Source organism: Mercenaria mercenaria, chromosome 3 (assembly GCF_021730395.1).
Source record: "Mercenaria mercenaria strain notata chromosome 3, MADL_Memer_1, whole genome shotgun sequence".
NCBI classification, from domain to species: Eukaryota; Metazoa; Mollusca; class Bivalvia; order Venerida; family Veneridae; genus Mercenaria; species Mercenaria mercenaria.
In genome coordinates this window covers 66,546,729-66,566,771 of record NC_069363.1, presented here as the reverse complement: position 1 = coordinate 66,566,771, position 20,043 = coordinate 66,546,729, and the positions used below count along the sequence as shown (strand labels likewise).

Below are 20,043 nucleotides of genomic sequence, written 5' to 3'. Positions count from 1 at the left end.
GCCCCGTGTTCACAAAACATTTTCAGTCTCAGCTGAGTTTGATAACGAAACTTTATTTGTCATTTATATCTAAATAGCAGGTTTAAATTTAAATTTGAAGTTAATAACTATTTTCAAGTGACTGTTGGGAGCAATAGCTTCTGATGAACCATAGAAGGAATCTTCATTGAACTTTGTGTGTAGCATTATTGTGAGGTTTCCTCCCAATTCCGTTTTAATTGGGATGCTCGGTCCCTTTCATGGGTTCCAGAGTTAGGGCCAAAATTTGCTGTTTGCTTTGATTTGGTACAAGTTTGCAAAAATACCTTTAACAACAATAGATCTTGGAGTCCATGATGAATCCATCAGATCCAATCATAGGTTTCGGAGTTACGACTCCTGATATCCCTGAAAGAGCCAAAATATTGTGAACATGATAGAAATGACATTTTACATTCCATTATAACCACACTTACACAACTTAAGTCAAAATAAGATCTCACTTCCTTTCGAAAATCGGCTGGATGTCGTGATGTGTTCTAGAGTTACTGGCCCTGAAAGGGGCAACATTTTCTATTTTGGTTCTTTTATCCATATAGAGGTTTCATTTATGCTCTGACTTGATACAAACTTGCACAGAATGTATATTTTGATGCTCTCTAGGCCAAGTTCTAAACTGGGTCATGTGGGGTCAAAAACTAGGTCACCAGGTCAAATCGAAGGAAAAGCTTGTTAACACACTAGAGGTCACATTTATGACCATATCTTCATGAAACTTTGTCAGAATGTTTATCTTGGTGATTCCTATGCCAAGTTCAAAACTGGGTCATATGGAGTCAGAAACTAGGTTATAGGGTTAAATCAAAGGAAAAGCTTGTTAACACTATTGAAGCCACATTTTTTTACCCTATCTACATGAAACTTGGTCAGAATGTTTATCTTGATGATTCCTAGGCCAAGTTCCAAGGCAGTGGCTAGGTAGCCGGTTCTGGCTACCTAGACCTTTAGTCTACGTAGCCAGTTCCGGCTACCTAGACTAAAGGTCTAGGTAGCCGGCTCTATATATAGATATCGTATATGAACATGTAAGTCAAGGTAGCCAGATTTAATAAACTGTATTATAAAGAATCATAATATTAGTTTAATGAATTACATTTCTTGTAATTCATTATTTATTATTTGCGTTTAACCGGTATATTTCGTATTTACGCGCTCATATCATATCGGGCGACATTTTCAATTTGTTATGTTAAAACGTACTCGATACATATATGAGATACTGTGATTCATTCTTAAAACAAAACAAAACAAACAGTAATAAAGGGCAAAACAAAGAGCATCAATGTACATTAAATGATGAGGCTCAACTGAACATAATGGCGTTTGATCCTTTCCTGCGCCCGTTTAAGTGATAATTGTAGGTGATCATCACTTTCCCACCTCTATGATTGTGCGTCTTTAATTAATTAACTACTACAAAATTTCTCCGCCAATTTGTTATTAGTCAATAATCTTGATTGGTTCTAATTGTTTGTTTGAACATATGAGCTCTTTATCTAAGGCAGCGTAATATTCTAGATACGAAAGATAATAACTAATGACCTAATGCTAAAGAATCGCCGTCAGTTGACATCATCTATCAAAAATGTTTTTCAATATATAACAAACTAAAAAAAATCATTAAAAGATATTTTAAGAATTTATAAACGCGCCATTTAAGCACGCCAGTGACAAAAACGACATGATAACATAACAAAGTATCGACAGATATGATATAAGTGCGTAAATACGGCGAAATAAACAAGTAAGTCACAAAATATAAATAATAAATCACAAGAAATGTAATTTATTTAACTAATATAATGATCCTTTATAATACAGTTTATCAAAACCAGCTACCTTGACCTTACATGTACATATACGTTATGTATATATAGAACCGGCTACCTAGACCTTTAGTCTAGGTAGTTGGAACCGGCTACGTAGACTAAAGGTCTAGGTAGGTGGAACCGGCTACCTAGCCACTGCCAAGTTCCAAACTGGGTAATGTGGGATCAAAAACTAGGTTACCCGCTTAAATCAAAGGAAAAGCTTAACACACTAGAGGCCATATTTATGACCCTATCTTCATGAAACTAGATCAAAATGTTTATCTTGATGATTTCAAGACCGAGTTTAACAGGTGAGTGATATAGGGTCATCATGACCCTCTTGTTATCAGGTACATTTTTCTCACGAACATTTTCAAAAAAAAATTGTTTTTACACAAAAATATTCATTTATACTTTTTCTGCACGAAGCACTGACTTTAGCTCACCTGTCACAAAGTGACAAGGTGAGCTTTTGTGATCGCGCGGTGTCCGTCGTCCGTCCGTAAACTTGCTTGTGACCACTCTAGAGGTCACATTTTTCATGGGATCTTTATGAAAATTGGTCAGGATGTTCATCTTGATGATATCTAGGTCAAGTTCGAAACTGGGTCACGTGCCGTCAAAATCTAGGTCAGTAGGTCTAAAAATAGAAAAACCTTGTGACCTCTCTAGAGGCCATATATTTCACAAGATCTTCATGAAAATTGCTCAGAATATTCACCTTGATGATATCTAGGTCAAGTTTGAAACTGGGTCACGTGCCGTAAAAAACTAGGTCAGTAGGTCTAAAAATAGAAAAACCTTGTGACCTCTCTAGAGGCCATATATTTCACAAGATCTTCATGAAAATTGGTCAGAACATTCACCTTGATGATATCTAGGTCAAGTTCGAAACTTGATCACGTGCCATCAAAAACTAGGTCAGTAGGTCTAAAAATAGAAAAACCTTGTGACCTCTCTAGAGGCCATATTTTTCATGGGATCTTCATGAAAATTGATCAGAACATTCACCATGATGATATCTAGATCAAGTTCGAAACTGGGTCACGTGCCGTCAAAAACTAGGTCAGTAGGTCAAATAATAGAAAAACCTTGTGACCTCTCTAAAGGCCATATTTTTCATGGGATCTGTATGAAAGTTGGTCTGAATGTTCATCTTGATGATATCTAGGTCAAGTTTGAAACTGGGTCACGTCCGGTCAAAAACTAGGTCAGTAGGTCTAAAAATAGAAAAAGTTTGTGACCTCTCTAGAGGCCATATATTTCATGAGATCTTCATGAAAATTGGTCAGAATGTTCACCTTGATGATATCTAGATCAAGTTCGAAAGTGGGTCACGTGCCTTCAAAAACTAGGTCAGTAGGTCAAATAATAGAAAAACCTTGTGACCTCTCTAGAGGCCATATTTTTCATGGGATCTGTATGAAAGTTGGTCTGAATGTTCGTCTTGATGATATCTAGGTCAAATTCGAAAGTGGGTCACGTGCCGTCAAAAACTAGGTCAGTAGGTCAGATAATGAAAAAACTTTGTGACCTCTCTAAAGGCCATATTTTTCATGGGATCTGTATGAAAATTGGTCTGAATGTTCATCTTGATGATATCTAGGTCAAGTTCGAAACAGGGTCATGTGCGGTCAAAAACTAGGTCAGTAGGTCTAAAAATAGAAAAACCTTGTGACCCCTCCAGAGGCCATACTTGTGAATGGATCTCCATAAAAATTGGTCAGAATGTTCACCTTGATGATATCTAGATCAAGTTTGAAACTGGGTCACGTGCCTTAAAAAACTAGGTCAGTAGGTCAAATAATAAAAAAACCTTGTGACCTCTCTAGAGGCCATATTTTTCATGGGATCTGTATGAAAGTTGGTCTGAATGTTCATCTTGATGATATCTAGGTCAAGTTTGAAACTGGGTCAACTGCGGTCAAAAACTAGGTCAGTAGGTCTAAAATTATTAAAATCTTTTGACCTCTCTAGAGGCCATATTTTTCAATGGATCTTCATGAAAATTGATCTGAATGTTCACCTTGATGATATCTAGGTCAGTTTCGAAACTGGGTCATGTGCGGTCAAAAACTAGGCCAGTAGGTATAAAGATAGAAAAACATTGTGACCTCTCTAGAGGCCATGTTTTTCATGAGATCTTCATGAAAATAGTGAGAATGTTCACCTTGATGATATCTAGATAAAGGTCAAAACAGGGTCACGTACCTTCGAAAACTAGGTCAATAGGTCAAATAATAGAAAAACCTTGTGACCTCTCTAGAGACCATATTTTTCAATGGATCTTCATGAAAATTGGTCAGAATTTTTATCTTGATAATATCTAGGTCAAGTTCAAAACTGGGTCACATGAGCTGAAAAACTAGGTCACTATGTCAAATAATAGAAAAAACGACGTCATACTCAAAACTGGGTCATGTGGCAAGAGGTGAGCGATTCAGGACCATCATGGTCCTCTTGTTTTTTATTTACTGAATTTAGCAGGAAATTTGCTATTAATAATAAATTTTTACCATCGGATTTAAATCGGCTATGCAAAATTACTGAGTGGGGAAACATTCTTTGAACAAGAAATATCTTGAAAAAAGATGGTCGGCCTGATGTAACTGAAGCACAAGTTATATATGGGCAGAAACCTGTATTTTAAATATTTTGGCAATGTTGAAAGGGGCATCTGTGAAGTTTTGTATAAATGAGGACAGTAGTTCTGAAGAAAACTGTGTTTAGAGATTGTGGAGGGACACACGACGGACACCAAACAATCACAAAAGCTCACTTTGAGCCTTTGTGCTTAAAGGTAACAGTAAGCAAACAATATTGAAATAACGTTCTATACTTTATTTCTGGAATTGTTGGAAGCAACATGAACCCTTACCCTACTTCAGCTTATTATCAAATTTGTCTATCATCCAGAATATGTACAGTACTGTTTCACTGTGAGTCACCGGAAAGATTAATTTAAAATTTAGAGTCTAAAATTTAACAGTATCGGACATGTTGCAGGCTAGTAATGATTTGCACTGCTTAGATATTGTTGCTGTAATGCAGGGTAAGAGTTAATGACTAAAAACAAATTACCTTTTTGTAAAAACAAAACCTAAGGAAAGGAAACTTCACAAAACAGAAATAACTTAACAAGAAAACTTAACAAAACAGAAATATGTCCGGATGAGCAGATGAATATTTGGTTACGCACACCTGTTCAAGTTGTACGCATACAACCCGATGGTGCTGTACTTATAGAGGTTATAGATGACGAACGCGTTGTCATTTCACTCGGTGTCAAACATGACTCGGAGTGAAGCATTTTCAGCCTTTTCCCCAATCAGCGCCGATCTTACAAAATCTCTTAATATGGCTGAAATACCGAGAATACCTTACCAAGCAATCCGATTGGTACATTGTTCAGGCGGCATAAGGTCATACGAGGTCATAAAATCGTGCTTAATACGACACGCCGAAAAAAAAAAACGCGAATATTAGGTTACAGGTAGTTGAGATTTTAAAAATGATATCTTTATATGACTTCCTTGTTACTGCAAGAAGGCAGACACATTAAATTTTGATCAGGACATCTTAGCTCACCTGTCACGTAGTGAAGAGGTGAGCTTTTGTGACGGCCCTCAGTCTGTCGTCCTTCCGTTCGCAATTTCTTGTGAACACGATAGAGACCACATTTTGAAATCGATTTTAATAAAAATTACACACAACCTGTACTGGCATAACATCTCTGTTCCTTTCGAAAACTGATCAGATCAAATCATGGATTCCAGAGTTATGGCCCATTAAAGGACCAAAATTTTCTATTTTGACTTTTTGCAGCCATATAGACTTCATTTATGGTTTGATTTGAAACAAACTTGCAAAATATCTTTAACAACAATAGATCTTGGAGTCCATGATGAATCTGTCCGATCCCGTCATAGGTTCCAGAGTTACGACTCTGATTGACCCCAGAAAGAGCAAAAAAAATGTTAATTTTTACCTTGTGAACATGATAGAAGTGACATTTTACATTTGATTTTTTACCACGCTACAAAAACTTAAGTCACAATAAGATCGGCTATATTCCATCATGGGTTCTAGAGTTACTGCTCCTGAAAGGGTCAAAATTTTCTATTTTGGTCCTTTCAGCCATATAGAGGTTTCATTTATGCTTTGATTTGATACAAACTTGCATAGAATATTTGTCTTAGTGCTCCCTAGGCCATATTTGAAACTTGGTCATGTGGGGTCAGAAACCAGGTCAAATCAAAGAAAAGCTTGTTAAACACCCTAGAGGACATATTTATGACCATATTTTCATGAAACTTAGTCAAACTGTTTATCTTGATAATTCCTATGCAAAGTTCTAAACTGGGTCATAAAGGGTCAAAAACTAGGTCACTCGGTCAAATCAAAGGAACACTCTTGAGGCCACATTTATGACTCTATCTTCATGAAACTTGATTAGAATGTTTATCTTGATGATTCCTAGGTCAGATTTAACAGGTGAACGATATAGGGTCATCTTGACCCTCTCGTTTTACAATATTGTAGACCATAATGTTTATTTTAACTGTGAGAAGTTTCAGAGCAATATTCAGCACGATAAACTTTATAACATATTCCTAAATAAGTTTCTTATTATTTTATTATTACGTTTGATCAACAAATATTTCTTGACATAACATTTGCCACAAATCTTAAAGTTATCACATATTTATTAAATAAAATACACTGCTTCCCCTTCTCATAGCCTGGGAATCCAGTCTGACGATTTCTTTTTTTCTACATGCAAATTGATAATATCAAATACTCGACGAATGCCAATTAACACTAATTAGCGCAAATTAAGTGGGATCTTTAATGCATAGATATTAGGTATGATTTACTTTGACAAAGCACAAATATCAACGGTTTGCCAGGCTACCCTTCACTTGTAACAATGACCCTTGTTTAGTGATTAGCCCCCAACTGTGTTAATGAAGTCCCTTGACCCAATGCCTAGATCTAGGCCTTTAAGTGAAAGCCAGGCGAGTTTCCTTGCTCAGAAAATCATCATAATATGGCTTGCTTCCGCACAAGTACATTTTCATAGCAACGCTTTTAAAATATTGTTAAGCGTAATCATAACATAACAATCTTCTATGATAACTGTATTTCTTCCTTTTTCAATGCGTTACTACCTCATTACAGACTTTTGATCAATGCATTCAAGTATTTACTGAATAAATTTCGAAATGAAAAATATAAAATTTGGATTTGAAGACCCTTGAATGCCCCTTTTTTGAGATAGTAATTTATGGTTAACCTTGTGTATGAAGGCTGGTTTCTCAGTATCCACTTAATATGATCTTATGTGCATTTCACATGTACCATAACTCTACATGTATTTTTGTAAAATTATGCCCCTTTTCTGACTTAGCAGTTTTTGCACGGGTGGTAAACGCGCAATCCAATTCCCACTGGGAATACGCTAAAAATGGGTTGCGCGACTTCCGGTGCTGGTGTTGCGCATCAATATATACAAAATCGAGGTAGGTGGGTTTTTGTTTTTGTAAATAATGACACATTTACGAGTGCTTTCGAAAAAAAAAGCAAAATGCTATTCGACACAAAAATGAATAAAAATCATGTGTGAAATACCAACTTATTAATTTAAAAATCAGCTCTGTTATCACATAAACTCTGCTGGCTCGAGCTGTAAAAAAAGCATGGAATCATAAAAAATGCAAATTTTCTAACTCTTGTGCCTTCTTTCTGGAAATTTGACGCTTCGAATGATCAAACTCGTGTAAAACAGTCATGAATATTACATACACTTGAATGAAATGTTGCTTTTGGGGGAAAGATTGGCAAAAAAAAAATAATCGGGAATGGGGTTGCTCCCCGGGAATGGAGTTGCGCCTATACATTATATACATAATGATGTATACGAGCAACTCCATTCCCGATGATTATTTTGTCAATTATGTCCCCGTAAGCAGGATTTGAAACAAATAATTTTGATATTCGTTACTTTATAACAGTTGAGTTATCATAAAAAGCATCAGATGTCCTCAGATTAGGTATATGAGGTCAGAAACTTCCATTTTTGTTGATTTCATACTTTTTTCACGTTTCGTGTCGCCAGAGTTTTTGTGATAATAGAGCCGAATCATAAATTACAAACCAGATATTTTACACATATGATGTATTATCATATCTGTGTCGAATAGCATTTTGCTTTTTTCGAGAAATTCATTCTTGTCTCATACTAAGCAAAATCATAACTTCACATACCTCAATTTCGTCTTTTTTTACGCGCAACACCAGCACCGGACGTTGCGCAACCCATTTTAAGCGTATTCCCGGCGGGAATTGGATTGCGCGTTTACCGCCCGTGTTTTGGTAAAGTTATTGTTTGTAAGCTGGTACCTCAGTACCCATTAATGGGAATGGGTGTAAACTTCATACGATTGTCCTTTGACGCTGACATGCATTGTACAGGTTACATAACTCTGTTTTAAATTTTTACAAAAGTGTGACCCTTTTCGACTTTTACATTCATTCCGTGGACAAGGCTGTTAATTAGTCGAGCGTTTCTGTCCCCCGACAGCTCTTATTTACTTTCAGTCTGTAAATTTTAAAGTCCCCATTCCCATTCGCACCTCAAAATAATTGCGGTTTTTAATGCGTAGTTTTATGTAACATATATGATAAAAAAAAAAAGATATTTCAGAATATTATAGCAAGGGCGCGAAGCATTGCAATGGAATACGGCTCTCCAAAATTAGCTTCTATCCATTTTCCAGCATTAATGCCGTCCGTGAAAGTTCTAGTTCAGTGTTCAAAACGGAATTTACTTGTTTAGATTGTTTTGCTATTTTTTAAATCGTAAAACGAGTATACTTTTGAGATGTTTGTAATATTTTCATAAAAAATTCTTCATGCGGAGTTAACTAAAATTAGAAAGATAAATGATTTAAACGCGAATAATTTTAAGTAATTCTCATTTTACTAAGTTTTGTTCCAGTGAAACAGGTCTTCGTGTATGAGTTGTAACATGTTTTATAACAGTAAATGGTAAATTGAAGTTCAGTCCTTTTAAGATAGCGAAGAACGTTTTCAAGGAGTTCGCCTTTTATGGCACGGGATAGGTAGATTACAACGTAGGTGTCTGATATAGAATGTTTAGGACGTAGAAAGAAAATACCATAAAAGGTATTTAGTTTGATAAAGTAAACAATACCTTAAATGTAAAGTACACTACAGGTATTTTAATCTGCTGATCAATACATTGCTCCGGGTCAAGTTTGTCAAGTGTTCGGTCCTCCGTGAAATACGGGACATATAAGGACATCTTGTACACAGCTAGTCCACGCCCAGTGACGTCAGTTTGACAGTGTGATCCTTTGGGTCATTTATTTTGAGAGATTGGCAAGTTATAGTACATGTAATGTAAGGTATTTTCTAACATATTGTCAACGAAATTATCTAGGTGGACAAGTATGCAAACATTACACCTGATATCGCTGATAACTGTCAAGATGTTTGATGATACATATAGTAAGACATTAGTCAGATAAAGTATCAAATAATTCTTAAGGCATAGTAAAAAACAATCCATAATTGCTTTTAGGAAAACCAAGATTTGTGTTAAAGCATCTTCATTTTTAAAATTATTAGTTGTAGTACTATGTATTTTAATCGACAGTGAAGGGGCAGGTAATTCTGACTATGATCTGTTGTAGCCTGTTAATAAATGACAGTGTGAAACCCAGCAAGAAATAAAACGTCTAATATATGTGTTTGGCTGTGTTTGTTTATTCTGTCTTTATAGTATGAGAGTTAGACGTAAAATATACAGCTTATCCTGAAAAATCTATCTACCGTTATACACGTGATTTTGTATAAAAAAGTTAACCTAACAAAATGGTTAAAATTTGGTAGTGAAATATCGATCAAGCTTGGTTTATGGCAAACACAAATAGCGTAACCCTTTGTCAGCATGTTTAGTAATTTAATACTATATAGAATTGGAAACCAGGGGCAAAAGGTCAAATTAGAACATTAAATCAATTCTTCCGAATATGTAATCGCAACAAAAAACACATTGTTTTCATATCATCTTATTTACAAGAGTATAAATACATGATTCATTGATGATTACCATTTTTTTCACGACCCGTCATAAAAAATGACCAGATGTTCAATAAAGAACACATTTGCATATAAGACAGACAGAAGACAGGCTGTGAACATAGTAATAAATTGGTCTGATGATCGGCTGTCAATTATTCAAAATACCCCATAAAACACATCAAAATACAAAACATCAAAACAACATTTCGCCACTGGTCACTTTCATCAATTTAAGCTGTCTGTTGAAATTTCTGAAACTAACTATGCAGGACTTCTTTTATAGAGACATGTACACTTTAGATGATGATGCTGATGATAATGATGGTGTTGGTGGTTGTGATGGTGAAAATTGAAGAATATTCATGCTTGCGAGAGCATATACCTGCAACAGTCTACATACAATGCCACATTATCATAAATAGTCTGTAAATACTGAGAGAGTGTAAGCTACATAGTGGGAAAATGCAATATTATATATATGTATATCAAATGCTATAGTGCAAACAAGGGTGCAGAATGTCACAATATACGCCCGTCACAGCAAATTTGTTTACACTAGCACCTGTATTTGCAAATGGAATTTTAATTTTCTAGTTGTTTACAATGTTGTTTTTTTTAGAAATTATTGTAATTCTTTTATTTTTCTAAGTCCACAAAAAAAATCCTTACCAGGTAGAGATACCTTAAAATACACCCAAAATTTGAAAGTAATATCAATGTTGTACCACAGAAAAGTGGTCTTGGTTTTTCCCTACGGTCAATTATAAAAAAGTTACAACGTAAGTTATTTATAGTAACAACTAAGGGAAGTTAATCTTTAAAGAGAAAAAAAAAAAAAAAAAAAAAAAAAATCGAAAAAAAAAAATTACAAGTCCACACAAAAATCCTTACCAGGTAGAGATAGCTCAAAATACACCTCAGAATTGGATGTAACATGCATGTTGTACTACAGAAAAGTGGTCTCGATTTTTCCCTACGACTTGTAATGAAAAAGTTACAATATAAGCTATTTATAGTAACAGCAAAGGGAAGTAATTTTAAAGAAGGGACCAGTGCATGACACTCCGTCTCATGATGGGTGTACAATTGTGCCAAGTTGCATCAAAATCCCTACATGCATGAAGAAGAAATGCTCCAGACAAAGTCATTCTTGTATCTGACCTTTGACCTTTAAGTGTGACCTTGACCTTAGACCGAGGGACCTGGTTCTTGCGCATGACACTCCGTCTCATGCTGTGAACATTTGTGCCAAGTTGTATCAAAATCCCTCAATGCATGAAGAAGAAATGCTCCGGACAAAGTTTTCATTCTTGTATCCTTTGACCTCTAAGTGTGACCTTGACCTTACCCCTAGGGACCTGGTTCTTGCGCATGACACTCCGTCTCATGATGGTGAACAATTTTGCCAAGCTACATCAAAGTCCTTTCATGCATGAAGAAGATATGCTCCGGACAAAGTTTTCATTCTTGTATCCTTTGACCTCTAAGTGTGACCTTGACCTTAGACCTAGGAACCTGGTTCTTGCGCACGACACTCCCTCTCATTATGGTGAACAACTGTGCCAAGCTACATCAAAATCATTCCATGCATGAAGAAGATATGCTCCGGACAAAGTCATTCTTGAATTTTTCATTCTTGTATCCTTTGACCTCTAAGTGTGACCTTGACCTTAGACCTAGGGACCTGGTTTTTGCGCATGACACTCCGTCTCATGATGATGAACAATTGTGCCAACTTTCATCAAAATCCCTCCATACATGAAGAAGATATGCTCCGGACAAAGTCATTCTTGAATTTGACCTTTGACCTCTAAGTGTGACCTTGACCTTAGACCTAGGGACCTGGTTCTTGCGCATGACACTCCGTCTCATGATGGTGAACAACTGTGCCAAGTTTCATCAAAATCCCTCCATGCATGTAGAAGATATGCTCCGGACAAGGTCTGTGGACGCCGCCCGCCCGCCCAACCGCCCATCCGCCCGCCAGGGGCGTTCCCATAATACGTCCCGTTTTTCAAACGGGCGTATAAAAAGTGTCTTGTCTGTAAAGTGCAAAGTTCGTAATTAAGTGTGCAAAGCGCATTAAGTGCATTTTTCAGCACATGGAAAATGCACATGAAGTAAACTCACGAGTGTTTTCCCCTCACCAACGAAATAATTAAATAATTAGTCATTAATTACAAATTGTTGCGCAAATACATTTTAACAATATTTTTCATTTTGCATGTATATTTTAACCCACCTAATTAATTCTGTATGGTTTACAAACTTTAAACCATATCAAGAACATAGTCACTTTAGTAGTCATTCGTTCCTCACCTGTAAAATATCACGTGACCACCAGACTAACTAACGCTTAACGGGAACTATGCCCATATAAGGCAATAAAATCAATCCGCACATGCGTAGTGAATGACTAAGCGGTGGTATAGGTCGCAGAATATAAAATAACGATTGCCGGCTGTACGATCATTCGAAAACTAGAATTTGAAGTGATCGCTTGGTTGTGTAGATAAATCTTGAATTATCAAAAATGTGTGACGAGGACGTAGCTGCTTTGGTAATTGACAATGGCTCCGGTATGTGCAAAGCCGGATTCGCCGGGGATGACGCTCCAAGAGCCGTATTTCCATCAATCGTCGGAAGACCTAGACATCAGGTTAGTTTATTTTATTTCGTCAAGGGCATGAATTACAATTAACTTATTATTAATTAACATATTTCAAAATTTAGATATTATAGACAAATTTTGATTTGCTAGCACGCCGTATCGTGTATCATTATTGAATTTCATGTAAAAGTTATTCTATTCAAAGAGCTATAAAAATAAATATTTTATACTTCTTTGTTCTATTCTGTACGCTGGCAATTTTCTTATATGAAGAATTTTTTGTGCTTTAATGTTGCTTTACGAAACAGCTGGTTTTTGTTAAAAAATTAAGCTACGATTTTGTTTCATTCATGAAATTTTTGAAAATTTTCAATATCCACGATATGCGGCCATAATTTGCATATTGCCGGTATACCTTGTGCGCATGCCTGGCTCTGACTATTGTCGCGTGGCGCTTTAGGCCATTTTCCCACGTTAGCGCGATTACTGAATTGCATTTTCTTATATATTTTTTTGTTGCCTATTTCAGGGTGTGATGGTTGGTATGGGACAGAAAGACAGCTATGTTGGTGATGAAGCCCAGAGCAAGAGAGGTATCCTTACCCTGAAATACCCCATTGAACACGGTATTGTCACCAACTGGGATGATATGGAGAAGATCTGGCATCATACCTTCTACAATGAACTTCGTGTTGCCCCCGAAGAACACCCAGTACTTCTTACAGAAGCCCCACTTAATCCAAAGGCCAACCGAGAAAAGATGACCCAGATCATGTTCGAGACCTTTAATACACCAGCCATGTATGTCGCTATCCAGGCTGTATTGTCTCTATATGCCTCTGGTCGTACCACAGGTATTGTGATGGACTCTGGTGATGGTGTATCACACACTGTGCCTATCTATGAAGGATACGCCCTTCCCCATGCCATCTTGAGATTGGATTTGGCTGGTAGAGATTTAACCGATTATTTGATGAAGATCCTTACTGAGCGTGGTTACTCCTTCACCACAACGGCTGAGAGAGAAATTGTTAGAGACATTAAAGAAAAATTATGCTATGTAGCTTTGGACTTTGAGCAAGAAATGCAGACTGCTGCTTCATCAAGTTCATTGGAGAAGAGCTACGAACTCCCAGACGGTCAAGTAATCACCATTGGTAATGAGAGATTCCGTTGTCCAGAGGCCATGTTCCAGCCATCTTTCCTTGGTATGGAATCTGCCGGTATCCATGAAACTACATACAACAGTATTATGAAATGTGATGTTGATATCCGTAAAGACTTGTATGCTAACACAGTATTATCTGGTGGTTCAACTATGTACCCAGGTATTGCCGACAGAATGCAGAAGGAAATCACCGCACTTGCGCCATCCACCATGAAAATAAAAATTATTGCTCCACCAGAGAGAAAATACTCTGTATGGATCGGTGGTTCTATCCTTGCTTCACTGTCCACCTTCCAACAGATGTGGATCAGCAAACAGGAATATGATGAATCTGGACCATCCATTGTACACAGGAAGTGCTTCTAAACTGGACAATCGTGATGTTAACTTTCCATCAAGTCGCATGTATTTGTGTTCACTATTTGTCCTCATTCAAATCGAATTGAACTGCATAGTATGTATTCATTTGTGATTCTTTATATTGTTATACATGAACAATGAGTATTTCTCAGTGGGTCGAATCGTGATCTGTATTTTATAGGTTATTTTTCTATTTAAAAAAAAAGAGAAAATCCATGTAATAAAAATTGTAAAACTAGCAATCTGTATTATTTTTCTAAATAGTAACATGAATGTGGATGAAAAAGACCCAACAACACGATTGTTATCTATTGATACTGATATATCTTTACATAAAAATTCTGTTGATGGTCTAAATTTATCCTGTGTTTGGTGTCCCCCTTTTTCTTGAAATCTTGGATACACGTCCGAGTTCCCTGCAGTACACGATAATCACAGGCTATCATCGCAACATAGTTTACATGAATTGGTTCAACCAGTTAGTCTATAAATTAACTCAATGGAATGTAAACTGTCCTTTGAAAGTACCACAACACGAATGCCTTGTGCCATATTTTTGATTAAGAGTGGTATTTACACGATACCCGAATTCAAGTAGACATTTGTTTCCAATGCTTGTTCGGGTATGTGAAGCCACTGGCACAAGTATTGGTCTCGGATCGTATAAATAAAAACTTTAATACCATGTCCAGTAAGACAAAATGAAAAAAAACTATAAAAAAACGTGAAATATAGGCCACTTATAAATGATACAGAACTATATAAATCCTACGTCATTTAGAATGGACTTGCATTTCTGAATTATAATTTCACGTTTTTTTTTGTTTTTTTTTCGTTTTGGCTCGAGTTCTCATAGTAAAACAAATATGACGAACATTATGCCTTGTCAGTGATATGGAAGTTAACACTCTCGCCTAGGCATTGACACTATGGAGTTCTGGTTCTAAGTTTTCGAACAGACTTTTTAGTAAAATGATCAATGTAGCTTTAACTTTGAACTTCTGTTCCCCTCCAGTAGGGGAAAAAGATTATTTTTTATGACTAAGCGGGGCAACTGCTTTATTAAATACAAACACTCCCAAGGTCAACATGAACCAGTTAAGAGGTCTACCGGCGATAACTCTAATAAAATATGATCTTGGAACAGCGTATCATCTGGTTCGTGGATAATGACAAAAAGAAATCTGGGTGGATATGATTAGGTAATATTATATATCAACCAAACCTTGAGCACCTGGTCCGGTATTGTGAAATACACAACGGCCTCGATCCTACAAAGATGGACATTTAAGACTAATTGACCTACAATTGCATACAGTATAAAAACTAGTATCTTATCATTGCTAAAATGGACTGGTCCATCATTCAATTTGGGCAATACTATTTATTATTTAAGGTGTTTCCCAAAAATTAGTTGAATGAATAGCGAACAGTGCTGGCAGGTCTGTGCAGGCTGATCTTGGTCTGCACTGGTCGCAAAGGCATAATCACTTGCGATCAGCAGGCTAAAGGTTAAATATAGCAAACTTTTAAAAGGAACAACTGGATCTTTGCACTGAACAATGCCAAGTACATAACAGATTATTAATCTCTATCTCACACTGGGATTCCAGTCTTGATTATACATCTGCCACTCATTCTACACAAGGGATTCCAGAATCTTGATTACATACGCCACGGAATCGTTCTACACAAGGGATTCCATATTCCACTGAATCATTTTACACATGGGATTCCAGAAACATTATTACATATGCCACCGAATCATTCTACACATCTCGATTACATCTGCCACTGAATCATTCCACACAAAGAATTCCATATCTTTATCTCTCATTAGATAATACATCCGCCACTGAACAATTTTAAATACCAATGATTGATTGCTGTTTCTCAATAAAAAACAAAACAACAACACCAGCTTGCCATTTTGCATAATTTAAGATTAATCAATAAAGGCAAGTATCAAGTACATTGTATAATGCAAGCTTTGTGGTGCTGTAACAGATATACAATAAACTGCATTTTTTAAGTACCGTACCTAGGCTAAAAAGCATTTACTCTTTATTCTTATTCAACCATAAAACATCGGTCTTCAATATAACAACATTTGTATTTGATATAAAAATTTAATAAGTTCACATCATATAAATTATATACTCCAATAATACTTGTAAAAAAGTTTTCAACATAAGAGATGTTATGCATCACAGGCTATCTACAATGTCTCTATATACAATTATTTGGAAAGTGCTGATTAGGTGTCTGTCTGATCTGTATCTTGCTGTATAAACACTTGTTGACCGGAGCCTTGTAACTGCTGTACTTGAAATACTCCCTGAAACAGTAACAACTCTTTATTTGAACAGATATCACACAGATTTAACGACAGAAAACACACATCCTACATTGACTTCCAAGAAAAAAAAAAAGCCAATTACAATTGGTGTCCTTTGTATATTGCGATTAAAACAGGAATTAATACATTTTGTGTTGTAAATTAAGCAGCCAGAAGTTCTATTTCAGTGAGGTCACTTTTTTGCTGTTTCTTTATAAGTTAAGATAATTCTGCATGTCTGATAACCCAGAATGGCAAAACGTCATTTTCCCATATGACGTACAAAAGCCTGGACTCTGCATACAGAAACGAAAATCATTTCATAAAGAAATGGCAACCTGTGATTATAATTATTTAAACAGCAACATCACTATCTATTTAGAGATAAAATATGATATGAAAAACTTCAACATGTTGAATAATTCCAAATAAAGGATCAAAATCAGCTTGAAATGTGTCAATCTCTTTAATTGTAGTCAAATATCTTAAAAACAAGCACATGGACCTATTTATTTCACCATATTATAGACCATGTGTTTATTTATAACTGTGAGAAAATTCATTAAAATTTACATTGTAGAAAAAATTCTACTCATGTGAAATTATCTTATTGTGATTTTCCCACTGACCCCCACATCTTTTGTAGGGTCCAATTTTTTCAATTCAACTTAGCAAAAAATCAATGTGCAGAACTAACTTAAAGATATTTATTAAATATATGACTTTCCTTTAAAATCACTCAAATCATGGTGCAAGGGAGACAACTGTTACTGCTTTTTTGAACAGGTGTCATTTAGCTATTTTTGCAGTATATAAACTGTCCATTTACTGCCACAAGGTCTAATTTGGATATTCATAAGGCTGAATCATGAAGAATCAGGCTTGTAGATACTTGGATTTTTAGTTTTTAAAATGTGCTGAACATGACTTTTTCCAGATATTTGAGTAAATGTGGTTGTTTATATTGCAAATACCTGTTTTACATCCTCTGCTCATATATCACATATAAAAACTAAATTTGTGATATAAAAACCACTGATATTACCCCAACAAATCTTAAAATACACAATTATTATCCCCTAAATCAGGAAGTGTGAATGCAAGATGTGCACAGCCCTAGCTTACTTTCCCTTCATGCCATGTTATTTGTAAAATAACAACCATCAACTAACCAAATGAAAGATCTTCACACTTTTTGAAATAATACCATCCCTTTACATAAAGGCTGTGGCTTTCATTGTCGTGGTCATGATGAGTAAACAGCCAAATGTAAATATTGGCTGGATATACGAGGGATGTTCAATAAATATCCGGAAAAGTGCTCTCATTTCTTTATTTCTGGTCTCATTTTGCTAAAATTTGAAAATATGACGGATATGAACATGCTGAATGTAAATACCTAAATTACAGATTTCAGAACATGCACAATATTTATTTGTCATCTCCTAGACAACGCCATCACCTCAAAAGCGGCCCAACGTCATTATGATGCTGTCATATCACACTCAATTAATCAATGCAACTTGTGATTACCATTGATTCAATGTTTATCACCATTAAATGTATTTTTACACCTTCCTAAGAAATAATAAATACTGTTCATATGATGTTGCTGTCGTATTGAAGAAATTGGACACTGAACTGATGCCCTATCAAGGAGCTCTTTAATTTATTAAATGTGACTGAGTGTTATTTTTCATGTCTGTAACATAAGTCGTCAGCAATATTCTCCTGACCATTTTTAAACGTCACATCCCACTAATAAAATTTTGTTTTCTCCAGGGCATTTTCCCTTAAACCTTTTTCAGCATAGCATTTGTCTCTTTCCTTGATTTTCGATTCAGAACACAAAATGTTATCTCACATCTCCGTTCAACACTGATTTTCAAGCGACAACCAACTCAATATGCCTGCCAAATATTTTAATGATGTCACATTTATAATTTGACATTATTGGCGTAACACTTACTTTTCATATCAATATTCACCCAATTTAAGAAAAGGTAGCTTGAAAAATAGGTAAGTGGCAAGTAATGTTTTAGTGCATGTAAAATAGAAAAAGAGACAAAATTGGGCCAGATGACGTCACATGACGTTGCCATGGGGACTCGCATTTACTTATTATTTATCCAAAGACAATCTAATTTTGACAAATCAACTCAGTATTCCCTAGTCTACATTTTATAGCATTTTCATTTATTTTTGATGATACATGAAGAATTCAGAGCACTTTTCCGGGTATTTATTGAACGCCGCTCGTATATATATATTTACTATATCATAAAAGTGGGCAGATATACGTTTGATCTAGAGATTCAATCCGTAAATGTGGGCAGATTCTACACAAATACGACCGTAAAAGTGGCCAGACTAACAGTACTGGAATTCAAAAAGAATCTGCCCAGACCTACGTACCTACCCTACCCTCTTTTTTTTTCTTTATTAGTTATTTTATCAACAGTACAATGCTATACTCAGCAATATAATATCAAAATACCTGATTTGCAAACTGTACTTGATCTGCTTGTGAAACAACTGTTTGTGCTGTCTGTTGTGGCTGGGTACCAGATGTCTGTATAATTATTGGCTGGTTACTAGTTTTACCTTGTAACTGCATTTGTATAGCTTGTAACTGTTGTGGTGTAAGCTGGATCTGAAATAATATTAACCAGATGATATAGCTTACATTTGTACTACTGTTACAAAAGGGTAATGAAAGATAGATGCTGTAAATATTGGTATAAATGTATGTTGATATATTAGAAACCACACATCAGAAGTTCTGCATGACCCTTGCGATCTCTGACAGCTTTACTAACTTGAAATCTCCCCAAATATATGTAATTTGCACACATAATGAACACATTTGCATAATGAGTAGTTAAATCAGAACAATAATCCAGTGCAGTACAAGGAACATAAACTGGACTCTCCACAACTGAGAAACCTCAATCTGGTTGTGGAACTCTTTCAAAAGAGTAAGCTATCCAGCTTGCTTGTAGAAGTTGACCAATGTACCCTTGTTCCACCCAGTGCCTGATATATGAATAGGAACCTGGGATCTTTCTCCTTGACTAAGCTGGAATTGCCAACTGTATTTGTGTGCAATAGACACCAAGACGACCAATGAATATTTTATTAGAGAAGCTTGTACTATACTTACTGGGACATTTTCTACTTGACCAGAAGGTGTAATCACCTGTTGAAACACCTGTGTTTGTGGTTGTTGTATTTGTTGAACCTGTAATATAATATGTTTAATATAATCTGCTTAACACTACACTTAGGAGTATAAACTGAAAAAGCTTGTTTCCATTGTTTTTCCTTTACCTACATGAAACAAGAGGGCCATGATGGCCCTATATCGCTCACCTGAGTTTAGTTGCTTGCTTGAAGAAATTTCTTTGTTAATGCTTCAAAAAAAAAAACTAGGACTTTTTACTAGATGAGAAGGTCATGGTAAAGATTCTTCAAGATAGTACTGAAATGAGTTAAAAAATTATACAAATCTCTTTGCTGTAGTTTCGAAAACAAGAAAGTAGGTCAGTAGGTCAGGGCTAAGAACATTAAGGATGAGTATTGAAATCTTCATCGAAAGTTATTGACG

At 35.7% G+C, this 20,043-nt stretch overlaps 2 protein-coding genes across 4 annotated transcripts in view; one reads left to right on the top strand and one right to left on the bottom strand.

Moving 5' to 3' along the window:
* Positions 1–14,340, top strand: part of LOC123524499 (actin-2-like) — a 30,906-nt gene extending 16,566 nt beyond the window's left edge. Inside the window, exon 3 of the mRNA XM_045302749.2 lies at positions 13,368–14,340. Within this exon, the coding sequence (XP_045158684.1) occupies positions 13,368–14,104 (737 nt within the window). The 3' untranslated portion in view covers positions 14,105–14,340. The remainder of the gene's footprint in view (positions 1–13,367) is intronic.
* Positions 14,341–16,207: 1,867 nt separating this feature from the next.
* LOC123524491 (nuclear transcription factor Y subunit gamma-like) overlaps positions 16,208–20,043 on the bottom strand; it is a 31,723-nt gene continuing 27,887 nt past the window's right edge. For all 3 annotated transcript variants that reach the window (XM_053538821.1, XM_053538822.1, XM_053538823.1), the window contains exons 8-10: positions 19,600–19,677; positions 18,934–19,089; positions 16,208–16,436 (exon numbers count right to left, since the gene is read on the bottom strand). In XM_053538821.1, the coding sequence (XP_053394796.1) occupies positions 16,356–16,436; positions 18,934–19,089; positions 19,600–19,677 (315 nt within the window). In that variant the 3' untranslated portion in view covers positions 16,208–16,355. The remainder of the gene's footprint in view (positions 16,437–18,933; positions 19,090–19,599; positions 19,678–20,043) is intronic.